The following is a 16,894-nucleotide window of genomic DNA, read 5'->3' on the forward strand; positions in this document are numbered from 1 at the left end:
CCTTCGCTGGCCGGCGCTGGCCCGGGAAGGCCTTCCAGAGGCTCTGGAAGGCCTTCCCGGACCAGCGCCGGGTGCTCCGCGGCCTCCCCGCGGCCTCCGCTGGTCGCTGGGGGCCTTCCAGACACTCTGGAAGGCCCCCAGCGACCAGCGGAGGCCGCGGAGAGGCCTCCCCCACCGCTGCCGGCCCCGCGCGCGGGCGGGGAAGGCGGGGAGTGAGGGAGGGAGCGTCCCTGCGCGTGCGCAGGGGCCCTGCGCAGGCGCAGGGACGCTCCCTCCCTCACTCCCCGCCTTCCCCGCCCGCGCCCGCGGCCCACCGGCTCCTGGGCTGCCTAAACCGGGACCTTTAATGGTCCCGGTATAGGGAGCCCGGGATCCGGGATTGGGTGGCCAGATCCGGGAATGTCCCGGGAGACCGGGACGGTCTGGCCACCCTAGGAGAGGTACCGTTGGCCACCCCTGCCCTATGGGGAACTGGCCTCCATAGGGTATAATGGAGTACTCTGCAGACATTTCCCTCACCGCCACTCTGCTTACTGATAACCCTGAAGTGGGGGGAGGGCTTCCAAAACAGAGGATCCCCTGCCCTCAACTGGGGATTTGAAGCAAGAACAAGCTGTGAAAAATAACTAACAAACATTTACAACCTAACAATTCATACAATATCAATTCCATATTTAGCAATAAATGTCACAATTCATAGTACTAAACTTTCAAAATATACAATCAATTCATCTTAAGGCAGAAAGTGCAAATTGATATAATTCCCGTAAAGGTCAATCCTCCTCTCCATTTCTGATTTTCCTTATCTTTTTCCTTGATAGAGCATAGTGCTTGCATACTCTTGCTTCATATCTTCTTCCATGATACTCTTGTGTTTTCCCAACTGGTGATTGGCAAACTTATCTGACAAATAATAATAATAATTTTTTATTTCTATCCCGCCTCCCTGCCGGAGCAGGCTCAGGGCGGCTCACAGCATAAAATACACATTACATCGGTTTTACATTATAAAAACATGGTTAAAACAGTTATAAATTATTAAAATTAACATAACAATATGGCGTTATAAACATTAGATTTTTAGTAAACATCAGATAATGAAAACATTTCCAGCAGCATACCTAGCTTTGTCACTAATTCTATCGCTAGTTGAAGGCCATCTTGAAAAGTTGGGTCTTACAGGCCCTACGGAATCGATCTAAACATCTTAGGGCCCTCACCTCCTCGGGGAGTTGGTTCCACAATAATAGAGCGGCGACAGAGAAGGCCCGATCTCGGGTGGCCTTCAGTCTGGCCTCCCTTGGCCCAGGAATATTCAACTGGTTTTTCCCAGATGACTTCAGTGCCCTCTGGGGCTCATATGGGGAGAGACGGTCCCTCAGGTAGGTAGGTCCTTTGACTCTCTCAAAGAGAGAGCTTTGACTCTCAAAAGCTTATACCTAGGGATGGTAGCTCTGGGTTTGGAAAGACCTGGAGATTTGTTTGGGGGGAGCCTCAGGAGGAGAGAGATCTCAGTGGAGTATAATGCATGCAGTCCATCCTCCAAAGCAGCCATTTTCTCCGGGGGAGGGAGGCGGGGGGGCGTTTCTGGTTTTCTGGAGATCAATTGTAATAATGGGAGATTTGCAGGTGCTACTTGGAGGCTGGCGACCATACATATACCCCCCAAAATCTTGTTGGTCTCTAAGGAGCTGCTGAAGTCTTATCTAGCTTTTCAGTAACAGGACTGTCTTTTCCTTTATCCTTTTCCTCCTGATACATGCATAGTCTATCATGTAAAAGACCAAAATAGAACAAAACAGCAATCTGGTGAACATTAATAACTAACCAACTCTGTTCTAGCGCAAGCTTTCATTAGTTTGAGGTCACATCATTAGGTGCATCCAATGAAGCGAGCGCTGACTCATGAAAGCTGAGGCTGAAATAAATTTTTGCTAGTTTTTAAGATGCCTCTGGGCTTTTCTTTAATTATAGTCCACTCGGGCCGAGGTCAGATGCACATAAACTGACGAGATGGGCATGGATGAAAGCCAGATGCATGTCGTATTTTATGCGGTTGTCCAAACTTCAGCATCTGGCAATGGTCGTTGGCTCGTTCGTGTCCCGAACTGCCACGACTGAGACGCGGACTTTTTTGATAGTACATTAAATCCGAAATAACAATGCTTCCAACGACGCCCGCGCGTACTTTCTATGTTTAAACGCTCCATTGTAGCCGACTCGTCACAAGCGCACATCCACTTCCCTGCGAGAGCCCACTCCAAATGATATCATTGCACCAGCAATTGTTGACTCAGCCTTCCAACCTTCTGAGGTTGGTAAAATATGTACCCAGCTTGCTGGGGAGGAAAGTATAGATGACTGGGGAAGGCAATGGCAAACCACCCCGTAAAAGGTCTGCCATGAAAAGTTTGTGAAAGCAGCGTCACCCCAGAGTTGAAAACGACTGGTGCTTGCACAGGGGACCTTTCCTAAATGGGGGGGGGGAGGCAGATCGCCCACCTTTGCTGTCTTCCTGCCAGGGGAGGAAGATGACCCACCTTTGCCATCTCCCCGCCAGGCGGAGAGACAGCAAAGAAAGTTGCCATGCTCCCCCCCCCCCATTTAAACACCACGGTAGGGTGTTTAAATGGGGGGGGAGGAAGATCACCCACTTTTGCTATCTCCCCGCCAGGCGAAGAGACAGCAAAGACAGCTCCTGGTCTTCCCCTTCCTTTCTGGGTGTTTAAATGGAGGGGGGGGGCAGATTGCCCACCTTTTCTGGCACCTTTAAAAAAAAAAAGCCAAGCACAATATCCCATGTACTGCGCTTGCGCGAGTGTTGAATGCCATCTCAAAAAATGAGGTCCGGTTGAGACCTCTGATCAACCAGCGATGGGACCAACGCTGCTTAGAACTGAAGGATGGAGGGATGTCTGATCAGGAAATTTGTTGTAAAAAAGCTGCGGGGTATAATAGCGACGGGTTAGGGATGGATTTAATGCTGAGTGTGACCGCAGCCTCAGAGTATTTGAGGGCCACTCAAAACTGTTGATAGATGGGGAAAGTGGGATTAGCATAACTATCTACCAACTGCAGTCCTAAACATACTTACTAGGAGTAAGTCCCATTGACCTCAGTGGGATTTACTTCTGAACATATGCTTAGGACTGCATTGTCGGTGGACTGATTATTTTCTTGGTTGATGGGCCTGTGCTAAAGTGGTCAGGTCCCTCCTGGCAACTGGCAGAGGATGGGGAGGACTTGCCAGGAGAAAAAGGAAGGTCCATGTCATGTTACTGGCATTGCAGAGGAAGTGACATCACCACACAGGCAAGGTCCAGGCAACACTCTGGTATTTGGGGGAAAACTTTGTGGCAACATGGCTTCTGCCATAGAATTTTTGCCCAAATACCACTCAGGCATTGCTAGCATGGTGATATCACTTCCTGTGTGATGCCAGTGACATGGCCTGGTCCTTCCTAGTAGTGGGGACGGGGGGGGGCAGGACCTGGTGGCAGGGAAACCTAGCCCCCACCTAAGAAGCTGGTAACTATAGCTTATTCTTCCTGTGTTGATGAAGGGAGCTGTAACACACAAATACTTATACAGGAATAAAAAATTGTTAGTCTATAAGGTGCCGCTGGATTCCTGTTTTATTTTTCTGCTGCATCTGGAATTACGAAAACTTTGAAGAAGCCCCCCCCCCTCTGGTAACCGAAAGCATAGCCAGGAATACATCCCTGAAAATAACGAGAGAGCTACAGTTTTTTTTTACAGAAAAACACTGAAAAAGCAGGAGGGGTGGTGGTGGAAATCATCTAAGACCTGAGTGTAAGAAATTGCATATTCTTGATGCAACACAAAAGTGGAAAAGACTGTAAAGCGACCTGCTAAGAGTGGTATGGAACTGAGTGCTTTTGGCAATTGCGACAAATGAAGTGTATTTCGGTGTACTTTGAAGGCTGAATTGCAACAAAGTATAGGCTTCTCTTGACCCTTTGCATTCTGATGGCTGCACAGTGAGAAATATCACTGTTAAAATTACACCTTGCCAAGCTTGCAGTTGTATCAATCTATCTCCCTTTGCTGCTTCAGCATTGTGGAGTCATAGGCAGAAAGCACCGTAGTCCATCAAAGCAAAAGAGAGGGACAAAGGTTCATTCCATCCTGTTTTCCTCTTGGTCCCAGATGGAAGTCTTACATTGTTTTCCTCATGGTTTCCTCCAGCAACCGGGGTTTCAGCAAGCGGTTGTGTTTCTCCTAGTGACACTCTTGTCCTTGCACATACAGTAGCATGCATGAAAACTGAACATATATTGCCACCAAAGGTGTCTTTTCTTCCTTGAGCTGAGCATATTGCTGATTTGTCCTCAATTTAAAATGAGTAGTATTTTGTGTGGTTTTGTGTCTCTGCTATTGATCATATTCAGCGTCAAATAGATAAGTGGCTGGTTGCTGGTTTTGATCGATGCTCCTGCCTTTCTGGATTGCAGAAGTTGATGGAAATATTGGTTTTGAACTTCTGTGATGCAGTTATTTGTATTATCTGATGAATTCAGTTTCATTTGGCAGATGATGAAAACTACATTTCCTGTCTTCCCTGGCAGAATGTTATACTGGAGAAACAAGGAAGTAATTTAAAGGAAATAAAGTTCTCAACTCAAGGTAGTGGGAAGGAAGAGGGAAGGGCATGGCGGCATGTATTCGCTGAACATTTCATTGGACACAAATGACAAGAATGTTCACAAAAATGGGAGGAAAGTTTCAGATCACGCTTCAGCATGCACATCCTTCACTAGGTTTTCTCTCTCAGTGCATGTGTGTGAATATATAAATATAGTGTGTTTGTAGATTTATTTATTTAATTTATATCCCACTCCTTTCACCACCAAGCAGGGCTCAGGCTAGCTAGTCAGTGTGATGCAGTGGTTAAGAGTTACAGAAATGCTCAACCAACTTTCCGTGTACCAAAAATTCAATAGAAATGTATTTAAATATCACTAAACTCCGAAATACAACAACAGTAGTCACCATATATCACCATAGAACATAATATTAGAAAAAATGCAAGAGGAAAGCCACGTCAGTTGCTTGCCGCAGTTACTGTCCTTATAAGGCAAAAATGCCAAGATTTCATTTTTGCCTTATATGGACAGTAGTAGATCAACTGACATGGCTTTCCTTTTGCATTTTTTCTCATATTATGTTCTATGGTGATTTATGGTGACTATTGTTATATTTGGGGATTTAGTAAAAAAAGGTAAAGGTAGTCCCTTGTGCAAGCACCAGTCATTTTTGGCTCTGGGGTGACGTTGCTTCCACAACTTTTTCACAGCAGACTTTTTACGGGGTGGTTTGCCATTGCCTTCCCCAGTCATCTACGCTTTCCCCCCCAGCAAGCTGGGAACTCATTTTACTGACCTCAGAAGGATGGAAGGCTGAGTCAACCTGGAGCTGGCTACCTGAATCAGCTTCTGCTGGGATCGAACTCAGGTCGTGAGCAGAGGGCTCTGACTGCAGTACTGCAGCTTTACCTCTCTGCACCACGGGGCTCTTTTGGGGGGAATTTAGTGATATTTAAATACATTTCTATTGAATTTTTGTACATGGAGAGTTGGTTGTGCATTTGTGTAGCTTTTTCCTCCTCCATGGTCCCGATACTGTAGTGGTTAAGAGTGGCAGAATCTAATCTGGAGAACTGTATTTGGTTCCCCATTCCTCCGCCACATGAAGCCAGCTGGGTGACCTTGGACAAGTCACAGTTTTCTCAGAGCTCTCAGCTCCACCTGCCTCACAAGTTGTCTGTTGTGGGGAGAGGAAGGGAAAGCAATTCTAAGCCAATTTGAGACTCCCTGAGGGAGAAAAAAAGGACATTTTATAAAAAAAAACCCTTCTTAGAATCACAGAATCATGGATTTGGAAGGTACCCCCAGGATAATGTAGTCCAACCCTCTGCACGATACAGGGGATTCCCAGATACCTTCCCCCACACCTCCAGTGACCCTTGTTCCATGCCCAGAAGATGGCAAAAAAATCTGCAGGATTCCTGGACAAACTGGCCTGGGGAAAAATCGCTTTGTGATCCTAAAGTGGCAATCAGTATTTCCCTGGGTATGTAAGAAAGGGTCACAAGAACTAAGTACTGATGCAACTGTTCCTGTCCTCCTTCTCATGATTTGCCTAAGTTCAGAGAATCAGCATTGCTGTCAGATGGCTATTTAACCCAGTGTTTCCTAAAGTGGCCGATATTGCCCCCGGGGGGGGGGCGATGGAGTGATCCAGGGGGGCGGTAGTAGCCTTGGCTGCAATTGGGGGTCGGTGAATAAAAATAAGGGGGCAGTGGAAGCATAAAGGAAGAAGGAAGGGGAGAGGGTGAGAAAACTTCCAAAGAAGGAGAGCCCACCACCTCTCAGGGAAGCCTGTTCTACTGAGGAACTGCTCTGTCAGGAAGTTCCTCCTGATGCTTAGCAGAAAACTCTTTAGATTTAATTTCAATCCATTGGTTCTGTTCGGGGGGGGGGGGGGATGACCTAATATGCAAACAAGTTCCTGCTACAAAAAAAGGCCTGGTTAGACTCACTAATCTTTGATGGGTCAGTTTGTCCATAGATACTTTCAAGCTTTAGCTAACCTCTGAGCTTCAGAGGGGATATTTTAGATTTTAAACAAAAACAAAACAAAAACAAAAACAAAACCTCAACCTCTCTTGGAGCTGTGAGGGCCCAGCAAAACAAAACAAAAAGCCAGAAAAAATCAGGGGAGTAGAGACCTGTTTTCCCTAAGACTTCACTAAGACTAAGACCTGTTTTCCCTAAGACTGCAATTTAAAAATTTGGAAATTTTGAAGAGTACTGAAGAAACTCCAATGATTTTTTTTCTGTTAGAGTGAGTTAAATGCTTCCAAAGACACGGTGCGCATGCCGTAGACAGACAGTTCTTAAATACAAGATGTGTTTCTGCAGGACTTTTTTTTTTTAGAACAAGCCCAACAGGAACTCATTTGCCTATTAGGGCACACCCCCTGACATCACCATTGTTACATGCAGGGCTTTTTTGTAGGAAAAGCCCAGCCGGAACTTATTTGCATATTAAGCCACACCCCTGAAACCAAGCCAGCTGGAACTGCGTTCCTGTGTATTCCTGCTAAAAAAAAAAAGCCCTGTGTTTAGGGGAGGGATGGTGGCTCAGTGGCAGAGCATCTGCTTGGGAAGCAGAAGGTCCCAGGTTCAATCCCCGGCATCTCCACTGAAAAAGGGTCCAGGCAAGTAGGTGTGAAAAACCTCAGCTTGAGACCCTGGAGAGCCGCTGCCAGTCTGAGAAGACAATACTGACTTTGATGGACCGAGGGTCTGATTCAGTAGAAGGCAGCTTCATATGTTCATATGTTCATATGCATATAGGATACCTAATCTTCATGAGGGGAGTACGCAGGTGTTTCATTGATTTTCAGTTTTTGGATACCTTCTGTTGTCCTTTAGTTGTGACCTGTGGCTAAATTTTTCACATCTCCCTCAAACTGATGTAACACATATAACCACAGATTGGGCAACAAGTAGTCTACAGCCCTATCATGGAGGGGAGGGGGAGGTCAGAAATAGGTAGGAGAGAACCTGCACCAAACCCTCAGAGAAAAACTGATATTTTCATTAGGAACTGAGCTTCCTCTAAACAGATAGCAAAAAAGAAAAAAAAAAGATACACACGCTAAGGTAGCATAGTGTGCACCAGCTTGCAGTTTTCTCTGAAGTATTGGGTATATCCGCAAGTTTGCTTGTACAAAACAATCTTTTAAATTCTATAAATATGTCAGATATTGCAATTTCCTATGCTAGGTAAGTTATAAATGATGCATTTTAGGTTGCTAAAGCAGTAAAATTAATTTAAATTTGATAGGAAAATAAGTATTGTATATATATTTCAATTTTCCTCTAATTTATGAGGGGCCTTTTGAAGAGAGGTGGTCCCTGCCCCCCGGTAGCTCAAAATTTCTGTAAATACAGTTTCTCTGCATAAAAGGTTTTGCCATCATTCATACTCACCATCACAGCTTTTGGCTACCTCTTGGTTCAGAGCAAACAATTCAATTCCAAACCAATCTCTGTCCAAAAGGCTTTTTTTAAAAAAGCCCAAAAAAGCACTCCAGTAACCCAAATGAGGTTTTGAGGGTTCAGCTATTAAGTTGAAAACCTAATACTATTTTAAGCCATTCCCGTAGTTGTCTTGCCACATAAATTATTCACAGTGCCGAAGCTGACTTGCGGTTCACTTAGGAGGAGATAATAGGGGGAAGTCGCAACCCGAATGACAGAAGCGGAGCATGATCAATCGGACCTGGAGATGTCGAGCACCAACAAGCAGCAATTAAGTAGCAATCAAGAGCAACTGCACTAATTGTCCAACATCCTGTTAACACTGATCGCCAAAGCCCAGAAATGCAGTATATTTTTTGCAGGATGCTCTTCTCCTCTACTCTTTGTTCCAAGGAGGTATCAGAAGAATACCCCACATTAGAACTTAATTAGGTGGATGGAGGAGGAAAAGTCTCCATCTCACATCCTAGGGTTGCCAACTTCTGATTGGAAAATTCCAGGAGATTTGGAGGTAGAGCTTAGGGAGGGCAGAGTTTGGGGCGGAGGAGCAAGCTTAGTGGGAATATAATGCTACAGTTCCTGCCCTCTCAATCTGCCATTTCCTCTGAGAGAACTGGACTATGTAGTCTGGAGTTCAGTTGCAATTCTGGAAGATGTCTTGGCCCCACCATGAATTTAGGAATCCTATTGCTTCCTGATGACTGAGAACAGACGGGGAATCTGAGGTGGCTGAGAGGCATCTCGAATTGGGGCAGCTCAAAAAGAGCCGTCCTGGAGCCTCCAGATGGTCCCTGGCAATGTGGCCCCATCCTGTCCATGAAGCGGCTGGGTGCCTCCATACGGGAAGGCGCCCTAGAAGCCAGATTCCCTTTTTTTCCCTCCTAGTAGGGCAAGCACTCGTGCGCACAAGCACTCTGATTGGTTTCCTTTAAAAAAAACAAAAAAAGCCTGGAACAGCTTGGGGCAGCTTGGCAGCTCCAGACCGCCAAGTCACCTTGCTTGCACCCTTCCCTGTCCAGACGGCAGGGAGGCGACTGATGGCTGGCTCGAGTATTTGCTACCACTTTGGAAGTGGTAGCTCTTTGAGCCGGTCAAAGGAACCTGGAGGACTGGGTCAGGACGGGAGGAGGATGGTCAGCAGATGTTGTTGTCTGCACAGATTTTTTGGGTTGACTTCAGAGGCATCTCTAAGTCGACCCAAAGTGCCAGTCTGTAAGCAGCCTGTGTTCATTTTCCTTATATTGTGAGACCAGCACCAAAGAGGAAAGGTCCTGAGAAGGAAATCTAGTTTGCAAGGACTCTTATGTGAGCAGAGAGATAATACAAAAACAATCATGGCTTAGATTTTTCCTTTAGATTTTCCTTGGCCCTAGTCCCCCACCTTCAAGAAATTGAGGAGCAGGTGGGAAATGGTCTCTCTAGTGAACTGCTGGATATTTCCCCAAGTTTCCATGGTCTTTACCCTAGAGATTAGGGGACATTCCTAGACTGTCACTTGGATGTGACATCATGAAAATTAAGCTCATTTGCTCCATGGTTCTAATGCAAATTGGGGCCCTGTGGTTCTAGGGAAGCAGTTTACAGCAGCTGCTGTCCTACTAAAGCATATCCTTTATGCTTCAAGGTGGGGAAACTCTAACCCAACTCATTTAAAAATGTAATGTCTAATTGGCCCCTGAGATTGGTAGAGATTCTAGGAAGGGAGCGATAGCCCAAGGGATGACATTTTGAAACTTCCTGAGGATTTTTTTTTAATTGTGAAAAAGCTAGTTCTTGGTTAAGCACAGAGGTGTTTCAGATAGTTTTTGCTTTTCTCATAACATAACGAAGTTGCACCTGGGAAATGTGAGTTGATTTCATTTACACTTGCCACAGCCATGTGTGCTGGGCTCCAATGAAGAACTAGTTACAGTGAATAGTTTCTGAATGCTTGCGAGTGCTTCAGTTCAGTCAGTGGCTTTTCACATTTATCCCACTAAGCTTGACCTGCTGTGCTAACCTATGCTACATAGGTGTTGTTTAGAAGACCACAACCTTGACAATGCAGTTTTTCCTGCTTGTTTTAAACTACAATATACATGTTTAAAAACAGAACAAACTCTCCTGCATGGGGGCAGCAGAAGAAGATTTATTTGGGAGAGAAGAGGGCGAAATTGCAGCTTGGTTATATCTGAGCTTGTTCCACCATCTCTGTGATTCACTTTGTTCCTCTAGAGCTCCCATGCTTGGATGTCTTAGCAAGATCCTTTTTGTGTAAATTGCATGTAGAGAAATGACCTCTGGTGCAGTGCTCCAGTCTCCCTTGAACCAGCTGGAGCTACCACTCAGGGGGATGGAAATAAAAGAGAGCTAGGCAGAACCCACTGGCTAATGACTGAAGGTTTTGCAGAGAGAATATGCCCAATCACTGCTGAGCTGCAGGGACGGCTGATGTGGCTGGGATTTTAGGAAAGCGGAAAGCAATGGAAAACATGATCAAAAATTTCCTGGCTGGGTATTAAAGCTAGTTAACAATGTAATGAGATCAGATCCCTAATGGCTGAGGGACCTATTGTCCATGTAGTCTGGTAAAGAAAACCGAGAAGTACCAGCAATATAGAGAATGATACAGATTTTTTTTTTTTAGCAGAAGGCATCTATCTATCTATCTATCTATCTATCTATCTATCTATCTATCTATCTATCTATCTATCTATCTATCTGTCTGTCTGTCTGTCTGTCTGTCTGTCTGTCTGTCTGTCTGTCTGTCTGTCTGTCTGTCTGTCTGTCTGTCTGTCTGTCTGTCTGTCTGTCTGTCTGTCTGTCCAGGGCTTCTGTTGTAGAAAATGCACAGCGGGAACTTCTTTGCATATTAGGCCATACCCCCTGATATCACCATTGTTTCACATAGGACTTTTTTGTAGAAAAAGCTCAGCAGGAACTCATTTGCATGTTAGGCCACACCCATGGCACCAAGCCAGCTGGAACTGCATTCATAGAGTCATAGAATCATAGAGTTGGAAGGGACCTCTAGGGTCATCTAGTCCAACCCCTTGCACAATGCAGGAAACTCACAAACATCTCCCCCTAAATTCACAGGATCTTCATTGCTGTCAGATGGCCATCTAGCCTCTGTTTAAAAACCTCCAAGGAAGGAGAACCCACCACCTCCCGAGGAAGCCTGTTCCACTGAGGAATCACTCTAACAGTCAGGAAGTTCTTCCTAATGTTGAGCCAGAAACGCTTTTGATTTAATTTCAACCCATTGGTTCTGATCCTACCTTCTAGGGCCACAGAAAACAATTCCACACCATCTTCTATATGACAGCCCTTCAAGTACTTGAAGATGGTGATCATATCCAGGTGAGGTCTTACTAAGCAGAGTAAAGCGATATCATCTCATCACGTGATCTGGACACTATACTTCTGTTGATACAGCCCAAAATTGCATTTGCCTTTTTAGCCATTGCATCACACTATTGACTCATGTTCAGCGTATGATCCACTAAGACCCCTAGATCCTTTTCGCACATACTACTGCTAAGACAAGTCTGCCCCATCCTATAACCACGCATTGGATTTTTCCTACCTAAATACAGAACTTTACATTTATCCCTGTTAAAATGCATTTTCTAGATTTTAGTCCAGTCAAAGTCATCCTGTAGCCTGTTTCTGTCTTCTGTGTTTGCAACCCCTCCCAATTTCGTATGATCTGCAAATTTAATAAGCATTCCCTGTATTCCTTCATCCAAATCATTGATAAAGATGTTGAACAAAACAGGTCCCAGGACAGATCCTTGAGGCACGCCACTTGTCACTCCTCTCCAAGAGGATGAGGAACCATTCACAAGCACTCTTTGGGTGCGATCTGTCAACCAGTGACAGTTCCACCTAGCGATAACAGGATCCAAACCACATTTTACCAACCTGTCAACAAGGATAGTATGTGGAACCTTATCAAAAGCCTTACTGAAATCAAGATAAACGATGTCTAGAGCATTCCCCTGATCCAACAAGGTAGTCACTTTCTCAAAAAAAGAGATCAGGTTAGTCTGACATGACTTGTTCTTGAGAAAACCATGCTGGCTCTTAGTAATCACATCCATTCTTTCTAAATGTTCCAGGACCGACTGTTTGGTGATTTGTTCTAAAACTTTTTCAGGTATAGATATCAAGCTGACAGGTCGGTAGTAACCTGGATCATCATTTTTCCTCTTTTTGAAGATGGGAACAACATTTGCCCACCTCTAATCTTTCGGCACCTCTCCTGTTCTCCAAGAATTCTCAAAAATAATAGCCAGAGGCTCAGAAATTACATCTGCAAGCTCTTCTAGAACCCTTGGATGCAATTCATCTGGCCCTGAGGACTTAGTTTCATTTAAAGAAACTAGGTGTTTATGTACTACCCCTATGCTGATCCTAGGTTCCTGCTCACAAAAAGCATTCCTGTGCTTTCCTGCTCAAAAAAAGCAGCTGATCCCACAGGGAGAAATCTTTCTGCTGGCTCAGCTGGGGCTCTCTTGCGCATTTCAAACTGTGTCACCTGTGACTTGACTGTGGTGTTTAAGGTTGCGACCTCCATAAATACACACACATATTTCACCACTATATATATGAAACCATTGTATTGCATTTACCATTGTATATATTTCACCATTGTGTTGCATTTGTAAGCTTTCTCAAGTCCTTGGAGAAAGGTGGAATACAAAAGCAGAGTAAGTAAATAAATGACAGCATGGGTAATTTAAACCCAAGTCTCCCAGGTCCCCATGGGCACCTGAGCTTCTGCTGACACCTTTCTTGGTGCCTGTCAAGTGTTTTAAGTGGTCAGGGCCAGGTGGGGCTTCTGATTGGCCAATGGAGATCTGACTGTCTGTACGGATTTTTCAGAATGTTGATTCAGCAGCATCTGCCACCACAACATGAGGATGTATGGTTGAAGGTAATCTACAGCAGCCATTTTACAGCTGGCTCCACCTCCTTTGGCTGTGCCCACCATACCGTGTCAGAATGCCAAAGGTGACCACAGGCTCAGAAGGGTCAGGGACTCCTAGTATAATTTCCTTCACCACTATACTCCACTGTATTCTGCTTTTAAGTTTAAACATTTTCCCTCGTTAAACTGGAACTGAGGAGGAATGTATTTATTTGTTATTTATTACTTAAACTTATATCCTGGCCAACCCCACAAGTGGACTTGGGGAAGCTCAGAACATATGAAATAACAATAAAAACTAATGATATAAAAACAATTAATCAAACAATATGGCACTAGGGATGAGAGATGCACCTCAGAGTGAAATTCCAGACCAGTGAAGGAATGGCACAGGGAAAATCCAACCAGGAAGAAAATCTGGTCCTTGGGCACTCCACAGTTTGTGGCTTAGGCTAAGTTCAGAGATAGCAGGATGTCATGGAAGAATTAAACTAATTATGATTGCTGCGATAGTCTGAATCCTTTCCAGTGTGATCCTTTCCACTAATTATGCTGGTTAGAGTCCATAAAGTCAGTTAATGTGAAATTGGTATATTAACCAGAGTTAGCCTTAACTATGGTTTGGGGTGACATCTGGATGTGTGCAAAGTGAGGAGGGAGGCAAGATATGACCACAAAATTCACAGTGTTTGTATCTTTGGCCAAAACATATGAACTGTGGGTGCTAGGGTATCATTTGTGTTTATCCCTACGTTTAAATATTGGCACGCTGCTGAATTATGTTTCAGTTTAATATTTCAAGCATAGAAGCCTCTGGCATTTCAGTTTCACTGCTGAAGGCAGGAATTTGTACAAGTACAACCCAATGTGGATTTCTTAAAGTATCTTGGAGACAATGTCTAAAAGGTTCATCCACCTCTCATGCCCCCCCGAGAATCGATGGTTTATGGCACTCTCAATGCTCTTCACTTGGATTCATGAACTAAGGCTTGAAAGCAATTCAGTTCTTCAGGCTGGAATGGGCACGCTCATCTACCACATGACTGTACCATTAGAGAGGGTCAGTCATTGAATGTCATATATTGTGTGATATATACTTAGGTGTGAGATCCAAATATTCTGTTTCATTCCTTGTTATAGTTCTTCAATTTTTTTTTTTGCCGATTGTTTATCTGCTTTTGTGTGTTATTTTTGTAGATGCATCTGCATTATAATCACACGCTAAACAGTTTTGATACCCAGTTGTAATTTATATGTACTGTGAGTATAATAATGCTGATTTAGTGATGCACCAGTAACATTGGAAAAAAATACTTGCATTTTACAAGAAAAATCTGGTGCAAAGAAACAGGAAATGGCCTGACAATAAAGATGAGTTCGACTTGCACTTAGGAGAAACAAAATTAAACTGACAATTTGAGGGTTAAAGCAGCAGGGATGAGAAATGTGAAGTCATCCTTAAGAACGCTTACAGCTCAGAAGGGAGGCTTTAGTGGCTCTTTTATGGCATCAAGGAAGACATTAAAGATTTACAGCCTGAATCAATACATAGTTACTAGAGAGTAAGCCCCATGGTGTTCCTTGGGGTTTACTCTCAAGTGACTGGGACTTTGGTTTGCTGCCCATACATATTGACTCCTAAGCAAGATCTATTGTGCTCAGTTTAGAAGTTTTAAAAGTTTGAAATGGGAGGGGAGGAAGAGGGTGGTCCAAAGATATCATGAAACTTCTGTTAGCCATTTATGCTAAGTCCTCCACCTGTTTGTGTAGCTCTGTTGGTGGTGGGAATCCAATTCTTCTGGATGCTGCATTTCTTTTCCTCTGCTACTAAATGAGATAAGGTTGCCAGGTCTCCTCTGACCACTGATGGGGGATGGGGGGTAGGATTGCCAGATCTAGGTTGGAAAAATTCTGAAGACTTGGAGTTGGAGCATGGGAGGATGAGGACCTCAGTGGGGTACAATGCCATAGAGTCCACCAGGGCTTTTCTTATAGCAGGAACTCTGTTGCATATTAGGCCACACACCCTTGATGTAGCCAATCCTCCTGGAGCTTACAGTAGGCCCTGTACTAAGAGCCCTGTAAGCTCTTGGAGGATTGGCTACATCAGAGGGGTTTGCTCTAATATGCAAAGGAGTTTCTGCTACAAAAGAAGCCCTGGAGTCCACCCTCCAGAGCATCCATATTCTCCAAGGAAAGCTGAACTTTGTTGTCTGGAGATGACCTGTAATTCCATGGGATCTCCAAGTTCCACTCAGAGACTGGCATCCCTAAGTGAGGCCAGAAAAAAATGGCCCCAAAAGTAACAGGGAACATTATTACAGCTTCTGGTAAGCAAGATGAACACCTCGCTTCTGTTCTGCTCCCATGCACACAGTATGGTGAAGATAGGAGCCAGTTTGACCCAGAACTAGACATGGCTCTATCCAAAATGGAAGGATGTTCTTTTTGGCTCATGCAGGCTTTGGTGCTTCCCGTGAAAGAAAATGGGATACATGCCAAATGGCTAGATAGCGTCAAATCAACTGTTTTTTCGGTCCCATTTTACACATCTGAAAGGATCAATTAAGCTGAAAATATCTAAAGCATGGTGCAGACCTTAACTTTGTGACTTTTGTTTCCCTCTTGTTACACAGCTTAAGCCAGGCCAGAACAGCTGCCGAGACAGTGACAGCGAAAGCGCAAGCGGAGAATCAAAAGGGTTCCATCGGAGCAGTTCTCGAGAGAGACTCAGCGATGTAAGTGCATTTCCGGAAACCACATCTTGAATTGTGTTGCCCTGTGGCGCAGCGTGGTAAAGCTGCAGTACTGCAGTCCAAGCTCTCTGCTCATGACCTGAGTTCGATCCCTGCAGAAGCTGGTTTCAGGTAGCCGGCTCCAGGTTGACTCAGCCTCCCATCCTTTCGAGGTCAATAAAATGAGTCCCCAGCTTGCTGGGGCAAAAGTGTAGATGACTGGGGAAGGCAATGACAAACCACCCCATAAAAAGTCTGCTGTGAAAACGTCATGATGCAATGTCACCCTAGAGTCGGAAACGACTGATGCTTGCACAGGAGACTACCTTTGCCTTTTTAGCTATTTTTGCATGAGCTAGTGCTGCCAATCCCCAGTTGGGAGCAGGGGATCCCCAGTTTGGAGGCCCTCCCTCTGCTTCAGGGTTATCAGAAAAGGGCGGGGGAGTTGAATGTCTGCTTGGCACTCCATTATACCCTATGGAGACCAGTTCCCAAAGGGGATAATGGAGAATCAATCCATGTGTATCTTGGGCTCTGGGGGAGCTGTTTTTAAAGGTAGAGGCACCAAATTTTTAGCATAGCTGTTGGTGACTTTTCTCAAAACACACTCCAAGTTTCAAAAAGATTGGACCAGGGGTTCAATTCTGTGAACCCCTGTCCCCATCCTTCATTATTACCAGTGAAGGGAAAGCACTTAAAAGGCATGCTGTCCCTTTAAATGTGATGGCCAGAACTCCCTTCAGAGTCACTACCTTGCTGCTGGCTCCACCCCTAAAGTCCCCAGATATATCCTGAGTTGGACCTGGCAAGCCTAGCAAGAGCCCATTTTCTAGATTGAAAAGAGGTTGAGCCAAGTGCATCTAACCTTGCTAGGGATTGTTAATTAAACATCTGAGTAGAGTTTGGGATGTGGAATGGTATGATATAGCCCAATCTCATCAGACCTCAGAATCTTAGCAGGGTTGGTGCTTGGATGGGAGACAATGGCAAAACACCTCTGCTTCTTGCTTGCCTTGAAAGCCTCTTACTGGGGTCACCCTAGGTTAGTTACAACTTGACAGCACTTAAGAACATAACAGGAGCCCTGCTGGATCAAACCAGTGGTCCATCTATTCCAGCATCCTGTCTCACACAGTGGCCAACCCTCTGAAGGACCAACAACAGGGTACAGA

At 44.8% G+C, this 16,894-nt stretch overlaps 1 protein-coding gene across 6 annotated transcripts in view; it reads left to right on the top strand.

Moving 5' to 3' along the window:
• AUTS2 (activator of transcription and developmental regulator AUTS2) overlaps positions 1 to 16,894 on the top strand; it is a 1,045,632-nt gene that overhangs the window by 400,723 nt on the left and 628,015 nt on the right. For all 6 annotated transcript variants that reach the window (XM_060258686.1, XM_060258689.1, XM_060258688.1 and 3 more), the window contains one exon: positions 15,624 to 15,725. In XM_060258686.1, coding sequence (XP_060114669.1) covers positions 15,624 to 15,725 — 102 coding nt within the window. The remainder of the gene's footprint in view (positions 1 to 15,623; positions 15,726 to 16,894) is intronic.

The sequence above is a fragment of the Heteronotia binoei genome, chromosome 18 (genome assembly GCF_032191835.1).
Source record: "Heteronotia binoei isolate CCM8104 ecotype False Entrance Well chromosome 18, APGP_CSIRO_Hbin_v1, whole genome shotgun sequence".
Classification (NCBI taxonomy): Eukaryota; Metazoa; Chordata; class Lepidosauria; order Squamata; family Gekkonidae; genus Heteronotia; species Heteronotia binoei.